At 40.1% G+C, this 27825-nt stretch overlaps 1 protein-coding gene across 2 annotated transcripts; it reads right to left on the bottom strand.

The window, feature by feature from the left end:
* Positions 1–25827, bottom strand: TMEM19 (transmembrane protein 19). 2 transcript variants are annotated; one of them, XM_047787204.1, is made up of 7 exons: positions 25350–25827; positions 25199–25237; positions 22261–22374; positions 6578–6715; positions 5970–6224; positions 4658–4867; positions 1–1811 (listed from the first exon to the last, which is right to left on the bottom strand). In XM_047787204.1, exons 1-7 carry the CDS (start codon positions 25393–25395, stop codon positions 1648–1650), a joined length of 966 nt encoding a protein of 321 aa, XP_047643160.1. In that variant the 5' UTR covers positions 25396–25827; the 3' UTR covers positions 1–1647. The 2 variants fall into 2 exon arrangements, with proteins under 2 accessions (XP_047643160.1, XP_047643159.1); XM_047787203.1 differs by having other exon boundaries at positions 25199–25827.
* Between the last annotated feature and the right edge of the window lie 1998 nt (positions 25828–27825).

The following is a 27825-nucleotide window of genomic DNA, read 5'->3' as shown; positions in this document are numbered from 1 at the left end:
TTCTTTTAGGTATAGGATAATCTTTTATTTTTTTACTTTTATTGGGGTATAATGGTCATACAACATTAATTTCAGGTGTACAACATAATGATTTGACATTTGTCTGAGGATATTCTTATTTAGTAGTTCTCAACCTATTTAACTATTAGACTCTCTCACAGAGCTTTCTAAAAATAACCCATGCATGGGCCTCACTTTCCCACATTCTAATTTACTTGGTCTAAAGAGAGGCCTTGGCAACACTGCTTTTAAAAACTCCCTACATGATTCTAAAGGGCATGAAAAACTTTAAAAAGTCCCAGTACCCAGGCTGTATCCCAGACCAGTTAAATCTGAATTTCTGGGTGAAGCCCAGACACAAGTATTGTTTTAAAGGATGCCCAGGTGATGTCAATGTATACACCAAGTTGAAAACCAATGGCTGAGACCCACTGAGCAGTGGCTTAAGGCTTAAGTGTGTCAACTGTTTTTTTTTGTTTGTTTGTTTTTTAATTCTTCCTGAACCAAGTCACTTCTATATAATCACTACAGTAGGGTCACTAATTAAGAATTCTAAGCTTTATCCACTCTGATAGTGGCTTATTCATGACATCTCGCCTCAATTTTTTCTATGAATGCAAAAAGGTCTGAAGAAAGGTATGGAAATATTTCAAAATACTTTTAGCACAGTAATCCATACTATATTAAACTCCTTTAGCACATAAATCATAGTGAAGAACAACAGAGAAGTAGATTTCACTTTGGTTGAGGCTATAATTTTAAAGAGAGCACAACTTAGAAGGTACATAATAGGAGATCATAGCATCTTCCAGGGAATTCTAGGACAGCACATGAAGTAATAATTACAATTATTTTCAAGTGGCTTTTTAACTATTCACCATGCCAATGTAAACCAGATTCCTACACAAATTTCAAGAAAGCTAGAAAATACCTTTAAAAATACTACATTTTAGATAACTTCTGCTCAGAGATCAAATGAAATATATAGTAAGGTGCACATTTTTTTAGACTGAAAAATAATTTGTTTCACGCACTCTAATGGTCACATGAAAAAGACATTTGCCTTTTTTCACCACTAACCCTGAGGAAGGAAGAATAAACGTGGAGTAGACCTCACAGCTTACCAGGGAAAAAAACTCCACTCTTTTCACAATTATAAATGGCAAGTAATGAGAAGTCCAGGAAACGACACTTATTCAGGCTTCCACACAATCTGTTTAAATACTTAAAGCAGATACAACATTTGGATAACTGGCATGGTGGCATTTCTCTGCCACATTTTAAAATTTTTGTCACTTTTAGTCCTTTTACTGATTTAAACAAAAAACAAAATTTATATCTACCACATAGAAACTTTCAGTTCAATATAGAGGGACATTATAGTTTCGCTGCTCAGCAAGTTACCATTCAGCTGAAAAAAATATATATATAGGAGATAAATTCTATGACTCTAACCTTCCACCAGAAAGATGTTAGTTGTTAAAAGGTTGTTAATGAGAGGAAAAATGTGGAATTCCATCATAACAGAATTTGGAAGGAGCTGGCACTTCTGCATTGTCATTACAATTACTCTTCTTGGGATGAAACTTGGAATTACAAATTTAGCTGAATTTACCACAGTTTTAACTTTTGTAAATGAAATAAAGCTCATTGTCTGGGCCAAAAACCCCAAGCAGCTGTTGGGAGCAAGAGGGCAACAAGGACAGAAGAAAACAGATTCACTGCATTGTTATCAAGAATGGGTTTCCCTGCTATGTACTTCACCTCATTTGATGGGCTGTTGACCACCATGCCAGTGCTTTCATCCAAACCTGGAATGAAAAAGAAGAAAGTGAGCTGGAAAGGAGTTCCCGTTGTGGCTTAGCAGTAATGAACGGGACTAGTATCCAAAAGGACTCAGGTTCGATCCCTGTCCTCACTCAGTGGGTTAAGGATCCAGTGTTGCCATGGTTGTGGTGTAGCTCAGCAGCTGCAGCTCTGACTGGACCCCTAGCCTGGGATCTTCCATATGCTGCAGGTGTGGCCCTAAAAAAAGACCAAAAAAAAAAAGAAGAAGAAGAAAAGAAAGTGAGCTAAAAAATCCAAGTGACTTGATTAAAACAACAACAAATTAGCTTTCTCCTCCAAAGATTCTCAGCCATTTGTAAAATGACTTCAGCAGATAACCTATCTGGCAAGTGATACAGAACCACTGATTACAAGAGGCCTCTTTGAATGGGTTTCAGTACACCTTAATATTGTTCTTTTAACAATGCTGGAATGTTTTCAGAAGCAGAAGGGAGAACTTGAAGAGCAGACATGGCATGAAACTGGCATACTGGGCTTCCCTGGGGTTTCCACCAAGAGTGACCTGAGAGGTTCGTGAAAGCAGGGATCACACCTGTAGTCTCTAAAATGGACACTCAGGACCTAGCAGGGCGCTAGCACAAAGGAGGCACACAAAGATCAGTCTGCTCCTTAGCCCATATTTTTTTTCCCAACCCACTCGATATGTTCAGAAACTTCCCCAGTAATAGCCCAATTTAGAAAAAAACCTGTATGTTCTTTAAGAAAATGTGTAGATGGAGTTCCCGTTGTGGCTTGGCAGTAACGAACCCAACTAGTACCCATGAAGACTCAGGTTTGATCCCCGGCCCTGATCAATGGGTTAAGGATCTGGCACTACTCTGAGCTGTGGTGTAGGCTGAAGATGCAGCTCGGATCCCGTGTTGCTGTGGCTGTGGAACAGGCCGGCAACTGCAACTCTAATTCGACCACTAGTCTGGGAACTTCCATATGCTGCGGGTGTGGCCCCCCTCAAAAAGGAAGGAAGGGAGGGAAGGAAGAAGGAAGGAGTTTAAAAAACCTTGTAGGGGAGTTCCCATCATGGCTCAGTGGTTAACGAATCCAACTAGGAACCATGAGGTTGCGGGTTCGATCCCTGGCCTTGCTCAGTGGGTTAAAGATCCAGCATTGCCATGAGCTGTGGTGTAGATTGCAGATTTGGCTCGGATCCTGCGTTGCTATGGCTCTGGCATAGGCCAGCAGCTACAGCTACAGCTCCAATTAGACGCCTAGCCTGGGAACTTCCATATGTCGCAGGAGTGGCCCTACAAAAGGCAAAAAGACAAAAACCAAACAAAAAAAAAAACCTTGTAGAATGTGTGTGTGTGTGTAAAAGGTTATGACCCTTTTGTATAAATTAAAATCATGCAACATTGTAAATCAGCTATAGTTTAATTAAAAAAATCAGATTACTTTCTTCTCTGCATTTATATTAAGACTAATGAAGCTGAGAGAAAAAATGTCCTAACAGTGGAAGGGGGGAGCAGGAGGACAAGTAGATTATTTTGGGGGCATGAAGAGAATTGAGAGGACTGTATTCAGGGAACCGTTTTCCAGACTTCTAGCCTCTTCCCTATCTGAATCAAAGGAGAAAACATTGTTGGTTAGAGGGTGGAACAAATACATATCTAGCAGAATATGTCAGTACACTGACATGACAGGCGAGCCTCATATGCAAAGCACAGAAAGTTTTGGAGAAAACTCACTCTCCTTTATATCTTGAGTAGGACCAAAAACTCAGTGGGGAGGCGCACGAACACGATGTCACGGTAGAAAAGTGTATCATTTGTGTATAGTCATATTAGCAGAATAATTATTTCACAAATAGACTTGGAAAACAAATGGAAAGAGGGGCATTATAATGATTTGATTCCAAATGTTCTGTTTTCCTGGGATTAGGTAAATTCCATCAGCAAAAGCATCAGTCTCCTGCACTAACACATCCTTCCTACATAGCTTCTACTCTGCTCTACAGGGCTAATTCTCTTTCAATTTAACACAAAAGAATAAGAAATTCAAAACTGTAGAAGAGATCTTGCCCGATCATTCTTAGTCCCTCAGCAACCTGGGTCTTTAGGATTGTTTTTATTATCACATCTCTCTCTTTTTTTTTCTTTTCTAAATTTCTTTCCCAATTCTCTTTTTCTTTCTTTCCTTCCTTCTTTCTTTCTTGCTTTCTTTTTCTTTCTTGCTTTCTTTCTTTTTCTTTCTTGCTTTCTTTCTTTTTCTTCCTTTCTTTCTTTCTTTTCTTCCTTCCTTCCTTTCTTTTTCTTTCTTTCTAATACATTTATTCAGTGTCATGATCAGACTATTACATTTAAAAATCAACAGCATGGGTGAAAAAAAAACCACATTAAAAACTTTATTGGAATGCTTTACATTTTCCACAAAAGAGAAACTAAAATAACCTGTTTTACAATTAGTCAAAAATACAGTCCTTGGAGTTCCTGTTGTGGCTCACAGGTTAAGAACCTGACATAGTGTCCATGCGGATGTGCGTTTGATCCCTGGCCTCTCAGTAGGTTGAGGATCCAGCACTGCTGCAAGCTGCGGCACAGGTCACAGATGCAGCTCAGATGTGGGAGTTGCTGTCGGTGCAGGGTAGGCTGCAGCTGTGTGGCTCCAATTCAACCTGTAGCCTGGGAACTTCCATATGCCGCAGGTACGGGGCCTTAAAAAGGAAAAAAAAAATACAATCCTTGAGTTTTTTGGCCCATAAACAAGAGTAAAACACCTCTTCTCTGTAGTAGCCAGGCCCTGCCACCACTGTGTGTGGCTGAGTTCCCATTACTTTAATACACTGATAAGTTGCAATAATAAGTAATGTTCTCACCAGAAAATTGCATGGTAGCTCCCAAATATGAGTCCACAATCGATCCTAGTAATCCAGCCAGACCCCCAAATGCAATAATTGGCCACTGGGGAGCAGAAATGTCTAAATCGTTAACAAAAACCAACTGCGAGAGGAAGTACGCGATGCCCACAAAGGTCCCACCAAGGAGACTGAAGGCAAGTCCCACCATCGTAACCCCTCCGTTGGTCCCTGAAGAAGAACACAGATAAAACCATCTGGTTAACAATCAGCAAACACATAAAGCCAAAAAAAGCAAAAAATTTTAGTACCTATCTAATCAAGACTTACTCAAAGAAAGTGTTCTCTTTGATGTAAACCAAAGACTGTCCTACTTAGAAAAGTATTCTCTCCTCAGTAACTCCTGACATTCTAAGCAGTGAAGCGGGATAGGTTAGTAGAGCCAGACTGCCTGGTTTCAATCTTAGTTCTGTCACTTTTAAGCTTGGTGAGTCTGGTGACGTCACCTACCTTCTCTAATACCTTAGTTTTCTTGATGTAAACAACAAAAGGACCAATTCACATCATTGTTAAGAGTAAATAGTGGAGTTCCTGTTGTGGCTCAGCAGAAACGAATCCAACGAGTATCCAAGAGGATGTGGGTTTGATCCTTTGCCTTGATCAGTGGGTTAAAGGATCCAGTCCTGCTGTGAGCTATGGTGTAGGTCACAGACATTGCTCGTACCCAGTGTTGCTGTGGCTGTAGTGTGGGCCTGCGTCTACAGCTTCAATTCAACCCCTAGCCTGGTAACCTCCATATGCCGTGGGTGTGGCCCTAAAAAGACAAAAAAAAAAAAAAAAAGAGTAAACAGTAATCCATGTAGAATAGAGAGTGCTTTGCACATAGTAGGTACTCAAATATGTTAGCTGTTATGATGATGGTGATGGTGATGATGAAGGGGAGAAAAGATGGAAAAGAAGAGGAAGGAGAAGGAGACGATGATAAAAAAAAAAAAAAAAGAAGTACCACTAGTAGTACTAGCAGTCAATTATGGTAATGGAGAATTGAGATATATATCGGAACACTAACTACATTCCAGGTTCTCAAGAAATACTCTATCTTTTCCTTTCCCACTGATAAGCCTGTGGGTCAATCTCTGTTTCTCTATTGTTTCTCTAGGAATTGTTGGCACTTCCTGCAAATAGTATTTATCATCAGTTTAAGAGCCTATAGTGATTTTCCAATTAAGTAGACCAAGAGAAATTCTTAAAAGGCTCTTCACAAAGAAACATAATAAATCAGGAGGCTTTTTGTTCATTTTTGCTTTTTAATGAAACCTAAATAAAGACTCACCAACTGGAACTTTCTCCCAGGTTGTTATCAGTCTTGGCGGGCTTTTACTCAGAACAGTGCCAACTTCTGAAGCCCATGTGTCTCCAGCAGAGCTTGCCAGAGCCGCTAAGAGAGACAAACACATCCAGGAAGCAGTATGCTGCTTGGAAAAATCTATTGGGATTTCCCCAGGGCCATTTTCTATCATATACAGCAGGGCCAGCTCTGTGGGCACAGCTCCATTACAGAATACCTGAATCCAATTCCTCTGCCCACCTAGAAACAAACAAGAGGATGAAAGGACAAAAAAAATGTTTTCTCTTCAGGAGGAAAATCATGCAATCATAGGAACTTATATTTTAAAGTTTAAGAAAAGAAAAATGACTAAAATTTTTAAAATGACTAAAAGTGGGATGGTACCTTTGACCACATTCTGTAATGTCTTAGAATAATTAATGATAGGCTTTAGTACTTCTAAAATTCTGCTGTTACTTGCTGTTGTGGCAAAGTAATGATAAACTAATGATAAAGTAATGATAAACTAAATCATATAAGATAAACGTCTTATAACATGTTAAGATGAAATAAAGGTTACTATTTTAAGTAACATCAAATATAATTCATTTTACCTTCCTTGTATTCCGAATCTAGACGCTTCTTTGCTTCTCCCTTCCATTTAGTCAGTTTTGAAGAAGAAAGGAAAAACATCAGCAAAGAGGTGAAAAAGCTAAAATTTGCAATGGTTAGGATAAACCCAACCACGAGCCCTGAAAGAAATACACACATACACAAAATTACACTTAGTCCATGCATTACATTAATGTTGTGAGAAAAAGAATGATTTTTTAAAGTTATTTTCATATAATAATTAGAAATGTTCATTTCCAACAGATTTATATTTTTATCTAACTAAGATATTACCAAACAACAAAACAGTAAACTGAAAGCCTGCTTGAATGAATTGAGGGGGTTTTTGTTGTTGTTGTTGTTGTATTGTTTTTTTGCCACTCTTTTTTTTTTCTCTTTTTTTTTTAATTTTTAAAAAATTTTTTAATTTTTTTCCCCCGATGTACAGCATGGGGACCAAGTTACTCTTGCACGTATACATTTTTTTCCCCCCACCCTTTGTTCTGTTGCAATATAAGTATCTAGACATAGTTCTCGATGCTACTCAGCAGGATCTCCATGTAAATCCTTTGCCACACTCTTGGCATTTGGAAGTTCTCGGGCCAGGGATCAAACCCATGCCACAATTGTAAACAGATCCACAGCAGTGACAATGCCAGTTCCTTAACCTGCTGAGCCATGAGGGAACTCCTTGAATTTTGTTACATTTTTTTTTTTTACCATAATTTGACCCCCTTTAAAATAAACTACTACATGAATCTAAGACACTATTTTAGACACACTGCTTATAATCAAATTGTAGAACACAATAGCAGTGGTTTTATTGTTAAAAAAATATGTATTGCATATATATTATACATAACTGGGTAGATAGCGAGTCTGAAGACATTCTAAATTAATTGTGGTTCTTTTAGGTGAGGTAAGATTATAAAGTATTTCAGGTTTCTATTTTTCACATTTTCCCTCCACAGCCTTTTTTCTACTTAAAGACAAACTTTTTATGCTTTTGAAAGAACTTTCACATGCTCTCTTGCTGACCCTCACAAACTTGTGAGGAGACAGAGACAGGCTTCTTAGCTAAGTTTTCCTATGCAAATCTGGGGAAACAATCACGGATCTTATGTGGAACTAAAAATGAAATATGTTCTCTAAATACGATTTTAGATTTTTAGACTTTCTGCTCCTTTTGTTTGAACAAAGGAGAAAGGGGACATCCTTCAATTTTCCATGAGTGACTAATTTCTAGTAAGGCTTATAGTATCTATAGTTCAATCAGGAAAACAAACAAGAGAGTAGTTTACATTTCATGACCAAGAAGAGGGGAAAAAAGGAATGAAAGATGCACTCTTCACATCACAGAAATACGGCAAGAGGCCACTGTCAACTGCAAAATGTCAAATATGCTTGAGACTTAAAGAACTTGCTGTGAGTTATTTAAGTAAGTTATAAAGCCCCTGTCTAGGTAATTCTACAGGGAAAGTGCAAACATATGTTAGAACTGGATATTTAAATCACAATCTCTGAAGGCCCGTTTGCACAAAATCTGAAAACATTCTTGTGAGCAAAACTTGGTAGCTAGGTAACAAAGTATTCTCATTTCTATTACCACAATGGTTAGTTAATCCTACAAAAATGAATTAGAGAGACGATTCTGAGAAGATGGAGGAATAGGAAGCCCCAGAAATCTGTCTTCCTACCTAGATAACAATTACACTGGCAGAATCTGTCTGATAAAACACTCTGGGAGAGTTCCTTAGTGGCATAGTGGGTTAAGGATCTGGCATTTTCAGTGCTGTGGCACAGGTTCTATTCCTGCCCCAGGAGCTTCCACACACCACGGGTTAGGCCAAACAAAAAACAAACAGAAAAACCCCAACTATTTTGGAACTCTGGAGTCTACTGAAGGCTTGTAACTTCCAGGAGAAGCTTTGGAAGGAAACTGCAGTTAATTTTGGCTACTTTCAGCTCTTAGGTGGGTAGTAGCTAGCCATCCACTACCCCCAGTCCTATGGTAGACATTGCAGGAGTTGTAGGAATAGGTTGCACAAAGCTCATGGGAAACTGAGTGGCCAAAATACTTTGTCTTCCAAGTATCAGGATTTGTGTTTTTTGTTTTTTGTCTATCTGTCTTTTCTAGGGCTGCACCTGCTGCACTTGGAGGTTCCTAGGCTAGGGGTCTAATCGGAGCTGTAGCCACCAGCCTATGCCAGAGCCACAGCAACGCCCAGATCTGAGCCAAGACTGCAACCTACACCACAGCTCACGGCAAGGCTGGATCCTTAACCCACTGAATATGGCCACGGATCAAACCCAAAACCTCATGGTTCCTAGTTGGATTCATTAACCACTGAGCCATCTTGGGAACTCCAGGATTTGTGTTCTAATCACTGATTGCTGCTTCCAATCATGGAGGTACAGGCATTATTGAACTTCTCAACATTGCAAGCCCGTATCTATCTAGCTAAAGCAACTTCCAGAGAATTTAAAGGGTCGGTGCCAATATCCCTTCCTCCCTTCATTTTGCCACACCCATACCATGAAGTTCCTGGGCCAGGGATCAAACCCATGCCATAGCTGTAACCAGAGCCACAGCAGTGACAGCACTGGGTCCTTAACCCATGAGGGAACTCCAAAAACAACTGCGTTTACAAGGGAAGTAGTCAGAAAAAGGCACAGGCTTGAAAACAGACTGAGAAGACTTAAGTTTACATCTCAGGTTGATCCTTGACACAGACGCATCCTATAACTATCCAAAACAAAACAAACAAAAAAGAGAAAACCTTGGAGTGCAGAAGATTCTGAGTTCCAGTCACCATATATTAGATTTAAATGTCCTGTTTCCAACAAAAATATCACAAAGCATACACAGAAACAGGGAAGTACGATCCACTCAAAGGAAAAAAAATAAAGCAACAGAGTCTATCACTGAGAAAGGCTAGATGTTGGACCTACTTTAAAAAGTCTTTAAAACAAGCATCTTGAAGATTCTCAAATAACTAGAGGAAAATGTGGAGAAAGCCAAGAAAACAATGTATGGACAACATGGAAATATCAGTAAAGAGATATAAACCTAAAAGAAATCAAAAAAGAAACCCTAGAGTTGACAAATACAATAATTAAAATAAAACATTCACTAGAGAGTCACAGGTACATTTCAGCAGTGAGAAGGAATCAATGAATTTGAAGACAGGGCAATGGAAATTAACAAGTCTGAAGAACAGAAGGAAAAAGACTAAAGAAAAGTGAACAGAGCCTGAAGGACCTGTGTGACATTATCAAGTGAACCAACATATAGTAGTGGGAATCCCAGAAGGAGATGTGAAGGAGAAGAGAACAGAGAAATTATTTAAAGGAATAATGGCTGAAAATTTCCCAGGTTTGATAAAGGACATAAATATAAAAAATGTGCAAGATCAGAGTTCCCTTGGTGACTCAGTGGTTAACAAACCCAACTAGGAACTATGAGGTTGTGGGTTCAATCCCTGGCCTTGCTCAGTGGGTTAAGGATCTGGCATTGCCATGAGCTGTGGTGTAGGCTGCAGAGTGGCTTGGATCTGGGCATTGCTGTGGCTGTGGCGTAGGCCAGCGGCTACAGCTCTGATTTGACCCCTAGCCTGAGAACCTCCATATGCCGCAGGAGTGGTCCTAGAAAAGGCAAAACGACGACTCAACAAACTCTAAGTGGAATGAATTCCAAGAGACCCACATTGAGACATATTTTAATCAAACTAGTCAAGGAGAATCTTAAAAGGAGCAAGAAGTAAGCAACTAGTCACGTACAAGGGGTCCTCAATTAGATTATCAGGGAGTTCCTGCTGTGGTGCAGTGGAAACAAATCCGACTAGGAACCATGAGGTTGCTGGCCTTGCTCAGTGGGTTGAGGATCTGACATTGTCATGAGCTGTGGTGTAGGTTGCAGACATGACTCAGATCCTAAGTTGCTGTGGCTGTGGCATAGGCCTGCAGCTGTAGCTCCAATTCGACCCCTAGACTGGGAACCTCCATATGCCATGGGTACGGCACTAAAAAAAAAAGACAAAAGACAAACAAACAAACAAACAAAAAAACAAAAAAAAACTCAATAAGATTATCAGCACATTTTTTATCAGAAACTTTGGGGCCAGAAGGCGCTGTTCTTAAAGTGCTTAAAGAAAAAAAAAAATCCAACCAAGAATCCTCTATCTAGCCAAACTATTTTTCAAAAGTGAGAGAGAAATTAAGACAGTTTTTATATGTTATTGATGTTACACTGGCAAAAATTCACATTTGAGTGTTATAACTTTAGGATGTTAAATGTAAGTCTTGTGGAAACCCCAAAGCAAAGTTGTAGATTACCAAAGGAAGTGAGTAGGGAATGAAAACATTTCACTACAAATGCTTTCTTTGTAGCATGCTTTCTTTCTTTGTGTTGAAACTTTCTTTCCAACATAAGACAGTAAGGGGAGTTCCCACTGTGGTTCAGCAGGTTAAGAATCTGACTAGTATCTATGAGGATGCGGGTTTGATCCCTGGCCTTGATCAGTGGGTTAAAGGATCTGACATTGCCATGAGCTGCAGTGTAGGTCACAGATACAGCTCAGATCTGGTGTGGCAGCTGCAGCTTCAATTTGACCCCTAGCCTGGGGACTTCTATATGCTGCATGTGTGGCCATTTAAAAAAAAAAACAAACAAAAAACAGTAAGAAAGAAAAGAGAAAAAACTATAAGGCATACAGAAAACAAACTGCTACAGGACAGAAGTAAGTCTCTCCTTATTAGTAATTATTACCTTATTTATGTATTTAATTTATTGGCAGCTCCCAAGCCATGCAGAAGTTCCTGGGCCAGGGATAGAACCCAGGCCACAACAGTGACAATGCTGAATGCTTAAATGTTAGGCTACCAGGGAACTCCATATTCTAAATGTAAATGGATTAAATGTTCCAATCAAAAGACAGAGATTGGCAAAATGAATAGAAATACATGATCCGACTGTATGCTGTCCACAAGAGAATCATTTTAAATCCAAAGACAAATGGGTTGAAAGTAAAAGGATTGAAAAAGAGAGCAGAGTGGCTATACTAATATCAGACAAAATAGACAAGCTCAGTACTGTATTCATTTGACATGATTTATTCTTTCTCTCTTTTTTTCTTGTCTTTTTAGGGCCGCACCCACGGCATATGGAGATTGCCAAGGTAGGGGTCCAATTGGAGCTGTAGCCGCCAGCCTCTGCCACAGCCACAGCAATGCCGGATCCAAGCCACGTCTGTGACCCACACCACAGCTCTCGGCAACACAAGATCCTTAACACACTGAGCGAGGTCAGGAGTTGAATCCGCCACCTCATGGTTCCTAGTCGGATTTGTTTCCTCTGCGCCACAACAGGGACTCCTCTCTTTTTTTTCTTTTTATGGCTGCACCCACCGCACATGGAGTTTCCTGGCCAGGGATAAAATCCAAGCCGAAGTTGCAACCTACACCACAGTTGCAGTAACACTGGATCCTTGACCCACTGTGCCAGACTGTGGATCAAACCCATGTTCCTGCTGCTGCAGAGACACTGTTTATCTTGCTGCACCACAGCAGGAACTCCAACGCTGGATTCTTTTAATCCACTGGGCTGTGCCAGGGATCAAACCCACACCTCCACTCAGCCCAAGGTGCTGCAGCTGGATTCTTAACCCACTGCACCACAGCAGGAACTACTCTTCCTCTCTTTTTAACGGTTCCCTTCTTTCTAGTATAACAAGATCCTCAAGGCTCATCTCATATCTACTTTGCTCCAGTCTTGGAAGCAGTCATTTCTCTGAAGAGCTCTGGTTCATTACAGTAGAGAATGGACGTTAGAAGTCAAGATCTAGATTCTGTGTGCTCATTTTCACTGGGGTATGTATTTGCTTTTTGTGAACACAGCAAGAAAATATGAAGACATACAAATATACATACAAGCATATATATATATATATATATATATATATACACACATATATATACTGGGCACATATACCTGTATATATAGATACACATAAATATTTTGGAAATCACAAGAGCACACAGATTAACTTCAATTCTAATCTGTCTCCATAGGTTCTCTTTTGCTTTTCCCCATTCCATATCTGTAAGCCTATTTTTCCTTAGTTAGAACCCTGGCCTCAAACAATGACAATTTCACTCATTTGCTCAATCCTCTATTACATCTAAAACTGTTTTAGAAAGCTTCACCCATACTACAACAAAAATGAATCTACTGAAAATAATTTAGGATTCGTCTGCAAGTCTCCCCTTTCAATAACCCAAGCCTAAAGGAATAAAGCATATATTTAAGTATCGTGTTCATAAGTTACTGGGTTTTTTTTTCCCTTTCAGTGTGCTTATAGAATTCATTTAAAATACAACTGGACTCATCTGTTTTAGTCTGCTTTCAGTTTCAGATTTCCCACTTCCCATCTTTCCTGATTTTCTTAATAAGGGAACACCAACATGTTTTCAAAAGTCATACTTACACAAAAAAGTATACCTAAAGAAGTGTCACTTCCTCCCATGTCCCTTCTGCCCCTCCCCCTATATTTTACTCTCTTTCCATTCTTTGTAGGTAACCAACATCACTGGTCTCTGGTTTTTCATTCCTATTTCCTTTTATAAACAGATATATGCATGCTTTCTTATTTTTCCTTCTTCCTTCCATAAAAGGTAGCATTCTTTATATGTGATTCTGAATTTTCAAGCACTTTTGATAATTTTAGAGTCCTTCTTTCACAGAGAGAATGTGCTAGTCTGCCACTGAGGACTCAGATCAGCAGCACCCAAGAAATTTACATTCGGCTTTGTAAAGTGGTCTCTCACAAGTTTGGTTACTTCGACTCTAAACTTCCAGTTTGGGGGTGTGACAAAAATCCATCTTCTGGCCCGGCAGTTTCCCAGAATGTGATAAGCACACTAAGGTACTGCCATCCTGTGTGGCCCTATCCAGGCAGCCTGTTTGTATTTCTAACTACAACCTCTTCTACCCCTAACTCCATGGTTGACAATTTCTGCTCTCTGTAACTTTTAAGACAAATACATTCACTTTTGCTATATAAAGATTTCTATTAAATAACACAACAAAATTCTACTAAGTAACAGAATAGATATTAAATAATTACTAAATAAGTATATATGTGCATATATATATACATACACACCTTACTTTAAAAAAAAAAATTTTTTTATTTTATGGCCGCATTGCAGCACATGAAAGTTCCCAGGCCAGAGACTGAATCTGAACCATAGCTGCAGCAATGTCAGATCCTTTAACCCACTGTGCTGAGCTGGGGATCAAACCCACACCTCTGCAGCAACCAGAGCCACTGCAGTCAGATTCTTAACCGACAGTGCCACTTGGGAACTCATATATATATTTCTTTTTGGCTATACCTATGGCACACAGAAGTTCCCAAGTCAAGGATCAAACCTGGGCCACAGCAATGACCTGTGCCACAGCAGTGACAATGCTGGATCCTTAAACTGTTAAGCCACAGGGGAATTCTAAGTTAATATATATTTAATAAGTAAGTACTAAATACTAGAACAGGGACCAGGTTCATGTTTCTGTAGTGACTCTTTCTATTGGTTAGCTCTATCCAGACTGACTGACCCATCTAGAGATACTCCATTATTGGCATTTTATTTAAGTTTAGTACATTATAAATAAGAATGTAAGAAATATGGTAACGCAGAGTTCCCATGTGGTTCAGTAGTTAACGAACCCAACTAGTATCCATAAGGACTTGGGTTTGATCCCTGGCCTCACTCAGTGGGTTAAGGATCCGGTGTTGCCATGAGCTGTGATGTAGGTCACAGACATGGCTCAGATCCCGAGTTGCTGTGGCTGTGGCATAGACCAGCGACTACAGTTCTTATTGGATCCCTAGCCTGAGAACCTCCACATGCTGCAGGTGCAACCCTAAAAAGACAAAAAGACAAAAAAAAAAGAAAAAGAAATAGGGTAATGCTGGAGTTCCCATTGTGGTTCAGTGGTTAACTCAACTAGGAACCATGATGTTACAGGTTTGATCCCCTGGCCTTGCTCAGTGGGTTAAGGATCCAGTGTTGCCATGAACTGTGGTGTAGTCATAGATGTGGCTCGGATCCCAAGTTACTGTGGCTCTGGCGTAGGCCGGCGGCTACAGCTCCAATGACACCCCTGGCCTGGGAACCTCCATGTGCCGCAGGGTGCGGCTCTAAGAAAAGACAAAAAAAAAAAAAAACAAAGAGTAATACTGTATAAAGTGCTTCAACTCTAGAGTTGAGCAGCCTGGAGTTAAAACCTCGACTCCTCCACTTCTACATGACTAGATGTTACCTAACCTTAAGCCTCAATTTAATTAATAGTAATAGTTGACTAATGTAATTGATTTTAATAATAATAATAATTAATATAATTAATTTTAATAATAATATTCCTACCTCACTGGCTTGCTGTGAAAAGTTAAATGAGATCATTTTTATAATATGCTTATTATATAACCCAGCATGTAGGAGGCCCTTAATAAATGTTTACTAATATTATTGACAATAACAGCAGTTACAATGACAAAATCTCAACAATAACATCATTACTGTTGTAATGATAATAACGATGAATATTATTATTATGTTATCCAGATTTTAAGTTTTTTAAATTGTCTTTTAATATATCACAAAAGTAATACACAAGTATTGGAGAGGAAAACCAAAATATATTAAAGTATATGAGGTAAAAGTCAAAGTGCCTCTCCCCTTCACCAACACCACTCCCTTCCCTTCTCCAGGGACAGTCACAGTTAACAACTTGTCCCACTGTCTTTTTTTTTTTTTTTTAAGGTCTGAATCTGCAGTACACGGAAGTTCCCAGGCTAGGGGTTGAATCAGAGCTGCAGCTGCTGGCCTACGCCACAGCCACAGCAATGCTGCATCCGAGCAACATCTACAACCTATGCCACAGCTCACAGCCACACCAGATCCTTAACCCAGTGAGTGAGGCCAGGCATCAAACTCACATCCTTATGGGAGTTCCTGTCATGGCTCAGTGGTTAATGAATCCAGCTAGGAACCATGAGGTTGCCAGTTCGATCCCTGGCCTTGCTCAGTGGGTTAATGATCTGGCGTTGCCATGAGCTGTGGTGTAGGTCGCAGACGCGGCTTGGATCTGGCGTTGCTGTGGTTGTGGTGTAGGTCTGCGGCTACAGCTCCGATTAGACCCCTAGCCTGGGAACCTCCATATGCTGCGGGAGTGGCCCTAGGAAAGGCAAAAAGACAAAAAAACAAAAACAAAAAAAACTCACATCCTTATGGATACTAGTCAGTTCTTAACCCACTGAGCCATGATGGGAACTTCTGTTCCACTGTCTTTAAACACATCCAGAGTAAGATGGCCCTAAAACAGACTACACTGAAATGCTACAAAAAGGCATCATCTACATCCCTTTTACTTCAACCATCTCAAAATACCACTTGAAGTGATCAGTGTTCAAGTTGATGACAAGTTCAGGATGAGGAAATAAACTGAAGGCAACATGCTGTGAAGAAAAGATTACTTTCATGCAGTCTAAAAATATTTTAGAATTTTTTGCATCTCCCAGTTATGTCTGAACTTTTAGATTTGCAGCTGCTGTCTTCAGTTGGTGTCTATTCTACCTCTTCAACCCATCTCCAGAACCTCTAATTGTCAGTGATAAGGAGTTAATATGTATAACAACGGGATACTCCCAAAGAATACGAAGACTTAAGGATCATGGCTGCCTTCTGAATTTAAAACAGGCAAATTCTATAACTGACAGATGCCATCTGGGAAGCAAAACAACACTGTCTACAAATGGCTCTGATAGTGGGAGAAGAGTGCACCAAAATTCCAACCAAGGGGAGTTACTCCAAGGTAACTGGGAGTAGTTTCTGGGAGGCAGAAAAGGACTGGAATTTTATAATTTAATAAACTCAATATAATCTACTATATCATACAGACTTTGCCTAAAGAAAGACTATGAAAATCAAAAGAAAAACTAGTTAGCCCAAAATATAAACTATGAAAGCCAAGGGAACCAGAGGCTGGGAGGATTGTATACTGTAACAGGGGACACTCTGTCCTGTGGATTTGCATTATTGACTGTGTCTCAGACTCTGTATTCACCAAAGCAACCTTCTAATTAAAGTCTGACTTCTCAAGTGGCCCGGCTGCAGGAATAGGGCATGTCTGAACAGTGACATGTGTGTTGCAGTCAGCCCAGTAGTTTTAGATTTTATCAGATTAATAAAGCAGCATTCTGGCACATACATTAGTCCCTTGTGAGAACTGGCAACATAAACCAGTTTTCTTGGCTCTAACTCTAGGTACCTGATAGGATGAGTTTTCTATTTCAAAAGACTGAATGCCAGCCCTGAACTATGACAACCAGAGGTAAGGCTATCTGTGTTAAGACCACATGAAGCACAACCACAGGCCTTTCCTGACAACACCCTGTTGGCCGTGCACTCCCATTACACCTACGGCATCTCCTTCTGGGATTAAGTATCTCAAACCTATCTTACTTAACTAGAAATGTAAGATCTCTTTGCTCTCTACTGCGTCTTAAGTGCCCAGAATAGTATCTAGCTTTCAGGGGACCCTTACTAAATATTTGTTGAAGGACTGAATAAAAAAATGGGAACCAGTGTAAACCAACTATAATAGAAAAAATAAAAATCATTATTTAAAAAAATGGGAACCCACTAAGGCTAAGAGTCTTGGCAAGTGAAATTAAATTTAAACTTGTCAAGGGACTAATGCAAACTGTCCATACAGACATGTTCAAAGGAACACACTGAATAACTAAACAATAGTTCCTTCAAGAAAATCACCTGCAGGAGTTCCCGTCATGGCTCAGTGGAAACAAATCTAACTAGTATTCATGAAGACACAGGTTCGATCCCTGGCCTTGTTGATGGGTTAAGGATCCGGTGTTGCCGTGAGCTGTGGTGCAGGTTGTAGACTCAGTGCAGATCCTACATCACTGTGGCTGTGGTACAGGCCAGCAGCTATAGCTCCAATTCGACCACCTCCCTGGGAACGTCCATATGCCACAGCTGTGGCCCTAAAAAGCCAAAAGAAAAGAAAAGAAAATCACCTGTACAGTGCTACACAGTTTTCAAGCACTTTCTCACATAACCCCTCATGTGATCCTCACTTTATTCTAGAGGTACTCTTTTTCTCAGGGAGATCAGAATCCTTGACTTCAATGTTCGCCCTAAGCACTGCCTCAATCTCTCCCCTCTTCTTTCAACCCTGAGGTATATGTTCCTGTGTCGTGGAGGACTCAAAATACTCAGATCCTGAGGAAATTCTGACCTTCTCAATCCCAGTCACTCTAAAGACATGATATGGCAAACCTCAGTGAAATTCCTATGACTGTGAATAGTAGTTGTAGAAGGAAAACAAAAATAACTTACATTTATAAAATACTTATTATGTGTGACAGGTCCTATGCTAAGCACTTTACGTAAATGACTCCTCCTGATAAGTCAACACTATAGATACTATTCTTCCCTCTCATTTTACAAGTGGGAAAATTACAACAGTGAAAGTTTAAGTGATTTGCAGTCATACTCCAGGACAGCATTCTCAAATACCATGACATACTTTGAATCAACATTATAATTCTTTGTACTTAAGGGAAAAAAAAAAACCCTCCAAACAAAAGAGATTCCAACATTACATAGAATGAAATAATTAGGAAAATAGTAGAAGTTTTAAAATCAATCTACAGGAGTTCCTGTTGTGGCTCAGCAGAAACAAATCTGACTAGTAGCCATTAGAATGCAGGTTAGATCCCTGACCTAGCTCAGTGGGTTAAAGGATCCGGCATTGCTGTGAGATGTGGTGCAGGTTGCAGAAACATCTCAGATCTGACATTGCTGTGACTGTGGTGTAGGCCAGCAGCTACAGCTCCAATTGGAGCTCTAGCCTGGGAAAGTCCATATGCTAAGGTTGTGGCCCTAAAAAGACACACACAAAAAAATCAAAATCAAAATCAATCTACATATAATTCCTAAGCAATATTATAACAGTGTGTAGCAGAATTCAAAAGAGCATGGGCTACAAAAGCATGTGACACACTTTCTATGTCTGGGGAGTTTAAATGTTCACTAACAGTTATAATAGTTTTATAGTTTAAAAGATATGTTGTCCTACACGTTATCTTGTTTGGGCCTCACCAATAAGGGCATAAGGACCTATTTGATAGGAGATGAAGAAAGTGAGGCTCTGAGGAGATAGGTGATGTGGCCAAGTTCACAGAGACAGCAGGTGGCAATGCTAGGATTCAAATATATATCTTCTAATTCTAAATCAAGCCAAGGAGGAGAGAAGTGGAGGCCCAAGGGCTAGAAGGCAGAAAAGGAAATGCAACGGGTAAGAAACAAAAGTAGAGATCAGAAAAGTAAAAGGAAAAACAGGATAACATACAGCATGAAAGCCAAAGGAAGACAGTATTTCAAGAAGGATTCCACACTTCTTCCTATGGGTGAAGAACAATGAAAAGCAGGGCAAGGCTACCTGAGGTCATTTTTAGCAAAGTATATCTCTACACCATTACATGCAAGCAGAGACTGTTCAATTTATTTGCTATAAATGAGTTAATACTTTCAAAGTGCTAACAAAAAAATTCCTCAATTGCTCAATAGAACTTAAAACAGTGTATCTCCATTAGGAAGAAAGAGAATTAGCATGATTCTGAATAACTATTTCTAATAATAAGTGCCCAACAAATGTTGGCTATGTGTCCAGGCACTGAACTAAAAACTTTACAGTAATTATCTCATTTAATTCTTACTGCAACCCTAAGAATGAAATCAGGGGTAGATCAAGATTTTATGGGTCCTAAAGCTTATAAATTGGGGGTACTCTAAAAAAAAAAGGACAAAAATATCTTTTACCTCTGTAAAATTTATACAACAATAGGACCATGACAATACATTGCTAGCGCTCCTCCCAGGGCCTTGAAAGGTACCATTGCAAATGAGAATCCATGAAGTTTAAGCTTTATTACTCTCATGGTGTGTCCTTCTCTAGGTTAGATATTCAAAGCTCCATTTCTCTGAAGAGAAAACAAATATAGAGAGGTTAAGTAACTCTCTCAAAGCCATATCCATCATTCAGACTTATCCTGCCTGATTCTAGTCCTTGTTCTATGTTGCCTCCATAGCCTGCTCTAGTCTATAAAAACTTCATGAAATACCTGCTCTATGTCAATATAGAGGGAACAGAGTGGTTTACAGTGCATTTAGGAGTAATGATGATCGGCATTTTGAAGGCTGGGGAGGTGGCTTCAAGACATGCCAATTCCAAATAACCCTCATCCTGTAGTGATCTCATCCCATGAGAAGTATTTGGGGAGGTGGGTGGAATCCTCATGTCTTGGGGTTTATAACCCTGGTAAAATACGAAAATCCTAAAGTCAAATCATTTCATGTAACACCCCTGATTTGAGGCAGGGGGGAGTCTAGTTTGGAAGAGAATCTTTACTGAGTCCTGCAGCCCCACATTACCTGCCCTTGTCTATTTTTCTTACCATTTTCTAGTCAAATGAGGCTTATGCTCACTCCTGAACAAGCCAGGCCTGTACATGTCAGGGCCTCTGTACTTCAATCTTTGTACTTGGAGTCCCCACTGTGGCACAAAGGGATTGGTGGCATTTCTGCTGCACTGGGATGCAGGTTCAACCCCGAGACTGGAGCAGTGGGTTATAGGATCCAACGTTGCTGCTGCTGCATCATAGGTTACAAATGTGGCTTGGATATGACCCCTGGTCTGGGAACTCCATACGCCATTAAGTGGCCAAAAAAGAAAAAGAAAAACAACACCAAATTTTATACTGAAAAGTTTTACTTTATTTTATTTGCTTTTTCAGGCTGCATCTGAAGCATATGGAAGTTCCCAGGCTAGGGGAATTGGAGATGCAACTGCAGGCCTACGCCACAGCCACAGTAACACGGGATCTAAGCTGCATCTGCGACCTACACTACAAGCTCACAGCAATGTCAGGTCCTTAATCCACTGGGCAAGGCCGGGGATCAAACCTGCATCATTATGGATACTAGTTGGGTTCTTAACCCACTGAGCCACAGCAGGAACTCCCTTATGTATTGTATTTGTTATCTATCTAAACTAAAGAATGAAAGTTCCAAAAAAACTCAACAGCAAAAAAACAAACAACTCAATTGAAATATGGGCAAAGACTTGAACAGATATTTCTCAAAAGAAGTTATACAGATGGCCAACAGGCACATGAAAAAATTCTCAACATCACTATTACAGAAATGCAAATCAAAGATACAATGAGGTACCATCTCATACCAGTCAGAATGGTCATCATTACTTACTAATATACAGCTACAAATAACAAATGCCGAAGAGGGTGTGGAGAAAAGGGAACCCTCCTACACTGTCAGTGGGAATATAAATTGGTACAAACACTATAGAAAACAGTATGGAGATACCTCAGAAAACTAAATATAGAACTACCATATGACCAGCAATTCCACTACTGGGCATATATCCACGCAAAACTTTCACTGAACAAGATACATGTATCCTTACATTCATTGCAGAACTATTCACAATAGCCGAGACATGGAAACAACTTAAATGTCCAACTACATATGAATGGATTAAGATGTGGTACATATACACAATGGAATACTACTCAGCCATAAGAAAGAACAAAATAAAGCTATTTGAAGCAACATGGATGGAACCAGAAAGTCTCATACTAAGTGAAGTAAGTCAGAAAGAGAAAGACAAATACCATATGATATCACTTATATCTGGAATCTAATATATGGCACAAATGAACCTATCTACAGAAAAGAAATAAACTCATGGACATGGAGAACAGACTTGAGGTTGCCAAGGGGGAGGGGGAAAGAAGAGGATGGACTGGGAGCTTGGGATTAGTAGATGCAAACTATTGCTTTTGGAGTGGACAAGTAATGAGGTTCTGCTGTATAGCACAGAGAACTATATCTAATCACTTGTGATGGAACATGATAGAAGATAATATGAGAAAAAGAATGTATACATACATACAACTAGGTCACTTTGCTGTACACCAGAAATTGATAGAACACTGTAAATCAACTATATACATTTTTAAAAAAACCTTTTAAAAAGTTCCAAAAAACTGGAACCTGTTCTTGTTCACAGCTATAGCCTCAATTTCTAACATAGTGGCACACAGTGAGTGCCCAGTAAATATCTGGTAAAAGAATAAATAAATGGCCTTTCCCCAAATCAATTCTGAAAAATGAATCTCAAAGACTCAGTTGGGACTACCCTGCTTGAGGTAATAACAATTTCCAAGAGCTATTCTTTCAAACAGCTTCTCTATTTTACATCTAGAAGGAATACTCCAACGTTTCTGCTAGTAGAAAATTTAATCCAACTAAGAAGCAGAATAATCGAGGTCCTCAAAAGTCTATCCTATTAACCGACTTGATATCAATTACAAAGCTTAATTTGTATGTCACACTAAAAGGGTATGCTAGTATCTGAAATTTTGACAGAATTGGAATGCTGAGCAATTCATAACTTTATCATTGTCTAAAATACATAATATTGTGATTTATAGTTTCATATACTTATAATTTAGAAAACATGAATTCAGATTATATAAGCAAGCACTTACTTGGTTAAACATTCGAAATAAAAACATACCTCCTATAGCGCCACTGTGATCTAGACTTTTCTTTTTAAAGCCATTAGAGACGATCAAAACAGGAACAACAACAGAAAACAGCCAACGCCAAGGAGAAATAGGCTGTAAGTTGCCTGAAAAATTATAAAGGTAGAGCATAAATTGGGTGAAGCTGGCACAAGTTAGTCTTGGCTACAAGTATTGACCACTGCATTCTGGATAAATATACTGTGGTAAGCAGAGAAAATGAGATGAAGCCACCAAAGCAAAATTTTTCTGTTGAGATCTGTATATTTTCAGAGAAACAATCCTACTGGGGAACAAGCAAGTCTGTCTAAGTTTTGAGATCCATTTACAACTATTTATAACAATGGGAATTTAATATATATTTGGAGATTTGAAAGAAATCTCTGGTTCCTCATGTTTTTACAAAGGAGATACGTATTAGATCTCAAGAGCTGCACAGAACAAACCCCTCTCTAAACAGGATCCAATTACTCCTCACTCTGCCTTTCATTTTTTAAAAAGTGAACATTCCCACAGGCTACACACGTCAGGATTCAAAGGTTAGCAACTGATTTTTCCAAAGGTTGAATAAACACGCAGATGTTTTGTTTGGCTAGCATAATTTTTTTTTCAGAAAATTTGAGTCACTATTTAAAGATTAGTAAATTTCATATAAAAATCCAGATTCCTGTTTTCTGTTTTTAAAATGTGGCAGAATTGGCTGAAGGTGAAGAGAGGCTGCCTCCCCCTTTTATTTTCTTTTTGCTTTTTAGGGCTGCATCTGTGGCATATCGAAGTTCCCAGGCTAGGGGTTGCATCGGAGCTGCAGCTGCTGGCCTATGCCACAGCCACAGCAATGTGGGATCCAAGCTGAACCTACACCCCAGCTTTTGACCATGCCAGATCCTTAACCCCACTGAGTGAGGACAGGGATCAAACCCACGTCCTCATGGATACTACTGGGGATTCGCTTCTGCTGAGCCACAACAGGAACTGAGGCTGCCTCCTTTAGAGAGGTCATGGCTTTCCCATTTAAAATCCCCACTGGAGGAGCTCCCTGGTGGCCTAGCAGTTATGGACTCAGCATTATCACTGCTGTGGGTCAGGTTCAACCCCTGGCCTGGGAATTTCTGGGTGCTGTAGGGGCAGCCAAAAAAAAAAAAAAAAAAAAAGCTCCTACTAGAGTTCCCTGGTAGTCTACTGGTTAGGATTCAGCACTTTCACTGCTATGACCTGAGTTCAATTCCTAGTCCAGGAATTAAGATCCTACACTAAGCTGCTGCATGCCGTTAAATTACCCACATTCCTGACAGACTCCTAAACACCAAGGTTGAGTGATCATGGTTAAAAAAAAAATGTGAACCCTTGCTTGTGCCTATGTTTCTATCAAACACTGGAAAATGCAAGACAAAGAACATCAAATGTTAAAAAAAAAAATTTTTGAAAAATCCTATTTCTGGAGTTCCCATTGGGGCTCAGTAATTAACAAATCCAACTAGGAACCATGAGGTTGCGAGTTCGATCCCTGGCCTTGCTCAGTGGGTTAAGGATCCGGCCGTGCCATGAGCTGTGGTGTAGGTTGCAGACACGGCTCAGATCCCACATTGCTGTGGCTCTGGCGTAGGCCAGCAGCTACAGCTCTGATTAAACCCCTAGCCTGGGAACCTCCATATGCCGCGGGAGCGGCCCCAGAGAAAGGCAAAAAGACAAAAGAAAGAAAAAAAGAAAAATCCTATTTCTGTAAGTGTAAACTGTTCCCGTGTTTAATATGCAAAGAAAAGACTTGGACAGCTTCACTTGTCTGCATCAAGTGCCTGGCCCCAAGGGGTCATTTCAATGAACAAATCCTGGTATATTTAGTTCAAGTCATGGTTAATACTAGCATCAAGAAGAATCTTTTCCCATAACTCTCATTTCCTACCAGGAATCATTATTATGAATGAACAGCCTGAAAGCTCCTGTACCTTGGAGAACACTCACTCTATTATCCACATGTCTCTTTGCAAAAGGATTAAGGTCTAAAACAGCAATCACTTATGATACAACCACTTATAAAAGTTCACTTTCTTGATTTTTCACTTTTCCTCTGAACTGAACAGTATTCTGTGGGTTTTGTTTTTGTTTTTTTGGTTATTGTTCGTGTTTTGGCCTCAGTCCTGGCATGTGGAAGTTCCTGGGCCAGGGATGGAACCCACGCCACAGGAGCGACCCAAGCTGCTTCAGTGACAACGCTGGAACTTTAACCTATGCTGTGCCACTAGGGAACTCCTATTCTATTTTTTGTAAAGGGGTACCAAGGAAGTTTGTACAAAAGCTTGGATCTGGCATTGCTGTGGCTGTGGTATAGGCCGGCAGCTGTAGCTCCAATCTGACCTCTAACTTCAAACTGGGCACTTTCATATGCCGTGGGTTGGCCCTAAAAAGACAAAAAATAAAAACCCTAAAGATTTGAGTCTAGAGTATTTATGCAAATTGGTTTCAGGCTTTAAAACAAGTCTGTTCTTCTGAAGGGACCAAAGTGCAGACAAAAAAAATCCAAATCTCCAAGTGTAAATATTGCGTCATCTTTTATTTTTACTTTTTATTTTGTACAAGACACATGGAACTGGTAAACCACCTCACTAATATTCTTAGTAAAGGCATCACTGCAAGGCTTTACAAAATTATACTTCACCTCACTTACTCTCCACCAAACTAGATGCAATAATTACATAAAACATAAAAACATATTTTTCAAACTGCTGTAACTAGTATTATGACAAACGGCAATGCTCAAAGGCTTTAAAAGGTTCAAGGCACTGTATATTTCCAGGTTAGTTAAAGTAATTCAGGCCCCGGAAGTTAACTAAACACAACAGTTTACAACTATTCAGAAGACAAGAGTTTTGTCTTTCACAACGGTACCTTTTAAATCCCACAAATTAAAAAGACAATCAAAACATTCATACTCACCATAATAGGTGCTTGCAGTCATAGACATAATCCAGAAAGCTAAAGAAATGCAAATGATCAGGCTCAGTATAACTATATTAGTTATCATCTTTATATATTTTTTGCATGAATTGTTATCAAGATCTGTCATGAAAAATGAGGATAGGAACACCTGGGGGAGAAAATGTTTCGCGTTTCTGAGGAAAAAAAAAAGTCATTTAAGTGGCCAGCAAAACATTCGTGTAGAAGCCGACATCTTCCACCGACAGCAAAGTAATATAAACCCAAATATTTCCAAATTGGCTGAGCGCTGCCAGAGGAGTCTGGGTGAGGTTAAAACCTCGCTGGAAAAGCGCAGCGTAACTCCTCAGGGTGCCGGCTCGCGGACAGCAGTCACTTCACACCTGAACTCTCGGGGAAGGGGAAGCGGAGGCAGCCAATCAGCGGCCAGGGGTGGCTAGCTCCGCCCCCGCCGCCTGCCACGCGCTGACGCCCGGGGTCGGTGGCGCAAAGGGGCGGAGTCAGAGCTAAACGTGGGGTGTCCCGCTGACAAGTCCAGCGCAAGGGAGCGCGGTCACGTCCGGATGGACGCCTGCACCGCCGGGTCCAGTGGGCCAGGGCCAAGGACCCTAATGCTCAGCCCGCGACTTGCTGTGCGCCCGCCTCCCCTGGCTCGCCTCTTAGGCGCATGCGCGGTGGCCACCTGTGGGCGGTACCTCGATCACGCGAGCATTTAAAGGGCGGTCTAAGGGCAGCTGGAGCCAGAGGACCAAGCAAGGAGGTTCCCTGTTCAGTCCGGTGTGCGTTTGTAATGCGTTGTAATGTAGTGCGTTGTAAAGCTCCCTAGAATCTAGACACTTGGAACACCTGAAAGGCCCTCCGTTTCCAGAATAACCCCAAAAGTGAAACCACCACCATGGTAGTAATAGTATAGATGATCATTCATGCAAGTGAATTTAGACCAAGTTCATGTTGAGAATACAATTCGAATGTTTTTCCATCTATGAACAGCTCATTCCGTACAATATCATGTACTTTTCAGGGGGAGAGTATTGGGCTGTAGAAAGGGAATTTTATGACTGAGAAAATCATTTTAAAACAACACAGTTTAGCGCTTATAAGGTGCTGGACACTGCTGGCTGCTGGAGGTGTAAAGATAGCTCTGCATAGTTCCTGCTATTGAACTCTCAAATAATTATTTGTTCCCACATCTCTCATAAAGTCTGTGCAGGAGTTCCCCATTGTGGCTCAGAGGTAACAAACCTGACTAGTATTCCTGAGGAGGAGGGTTTGATCAATGGCCTTGCCCAGTGGGTTAAAGATCCAGAGTTACCTGTTGTCCTGAGCTACTGTGTAGGTTGCAGACATGGCTTGGATCACGTGTTGCTGTAGCTGTGTTGTAAGCGGGCAGCTGCAGCTCCAATTCGACTGCTGGCCTCGACCTTCCATATGCTGTGGGTTCGGCCTTAAAAAAAATAAAAACTAAAGTCTGTGCATTCAATTTATTTACAAAGCAGACCGCTCCTTACTATTAAAAGTCTGCCTCGGTGTTCCTGTCGTTGCTCAGCAGAAACGAATCCAACTTAGGAACCATGAGGTTTCGGGTTCAATCCCTGGCCTCACTCAGTGGGTTGAAGATCCTGTGTTGCCATGAGCTGTGGTGTCCGTTGCAGACGCCGCTGGGATTTGGCGGTTGCGGTTGCTGTAGCTGTGGAGTAGGACTGCGACAACAGCTTCTATTAGACCCCTAGCCTGGGAACTCCATATGCTGCGGGTACTACCCTGTAGAGACAAAAAAGAAAAAAAAAGTTAAAATAAATAAATAAAAGTCTGACTCTAGCGACTGATTTCACGTTTTATTTGAAATTAACTTTTGTTTGCTGGGTTAACAGTGACATTGATAATATTATATTCTGAAATTTTTTAGTTAATTCCTTACAGTGTAGGAAGACACCTCAGTTTCAGACATTTTACCCAAATTTATTTTATCCCGCTAAAAATAATTACATTTTGAAAACTCACACTATAATACTACTTAAAGCCCTTTGCTTTGGTTAGCTTATGAACTGAGAACCAAATTTGCAAAGTAGGACTAAATAGTAGTGGCTTTCTCTTACTAGACCACATGCATATATGGTCTTTATGCAGAAATTTTGTTTCCACTTCATTTTTGTCTGGGTCTGTTCATAGGTAAATAACTGGATTACCTCAGAAAATCGAATGGCCACTATCAGTGATACCACACAATTGGGTAGAGTTATTAGTAGTAAAACCTAATATTTTTGTGGTTTGCTTAGTAACCTTGTTTTTGTCTCTGCTTAGAGAAAATTATGAACTAGGTTGCTTTCCCCCAACCCTCTGTTCAGTAGTCAGTCATAGGGTGATCTTGTCTGATTTTTGGTGTTCTGTGAGATTGTCTTCAACAGAAAACCATGACCTCACTGTATCAGGCCATCTTCTAACAACTGAAGTCTAGCTGTGTCAGGCTAGTTTCTGAATATCAGGGATGATTTTCTCTCTCATAAATAATTAGCTAAAATTGCTTATTAAATAATAACGATGTTGGTAACTAACACTTCAAATAAATATTTCTTTTCCATTTTTTCCCTGTATCCATTTTTCCCTGTGTCCCCGTTGCCACTGTTCTT

Source organism: Phacochoerus africanus, chromosome 7, assembly GCF_016906955.1.
Source record: "Phacochoerus africanus isolate WHEZ1 chromosome 7, ROS_Pafr_v1, whole genome shotgun sequence".
Lineage (NCBI taxonomy): Eukaryota > Metazoa > Chordata > Mammalia > Artiodactyla > Suidae > Phacochoerus > Phacochoerus africanus.
This window is presented reverse-complemented; position numbering and strand designations above follow the sequence as displayed.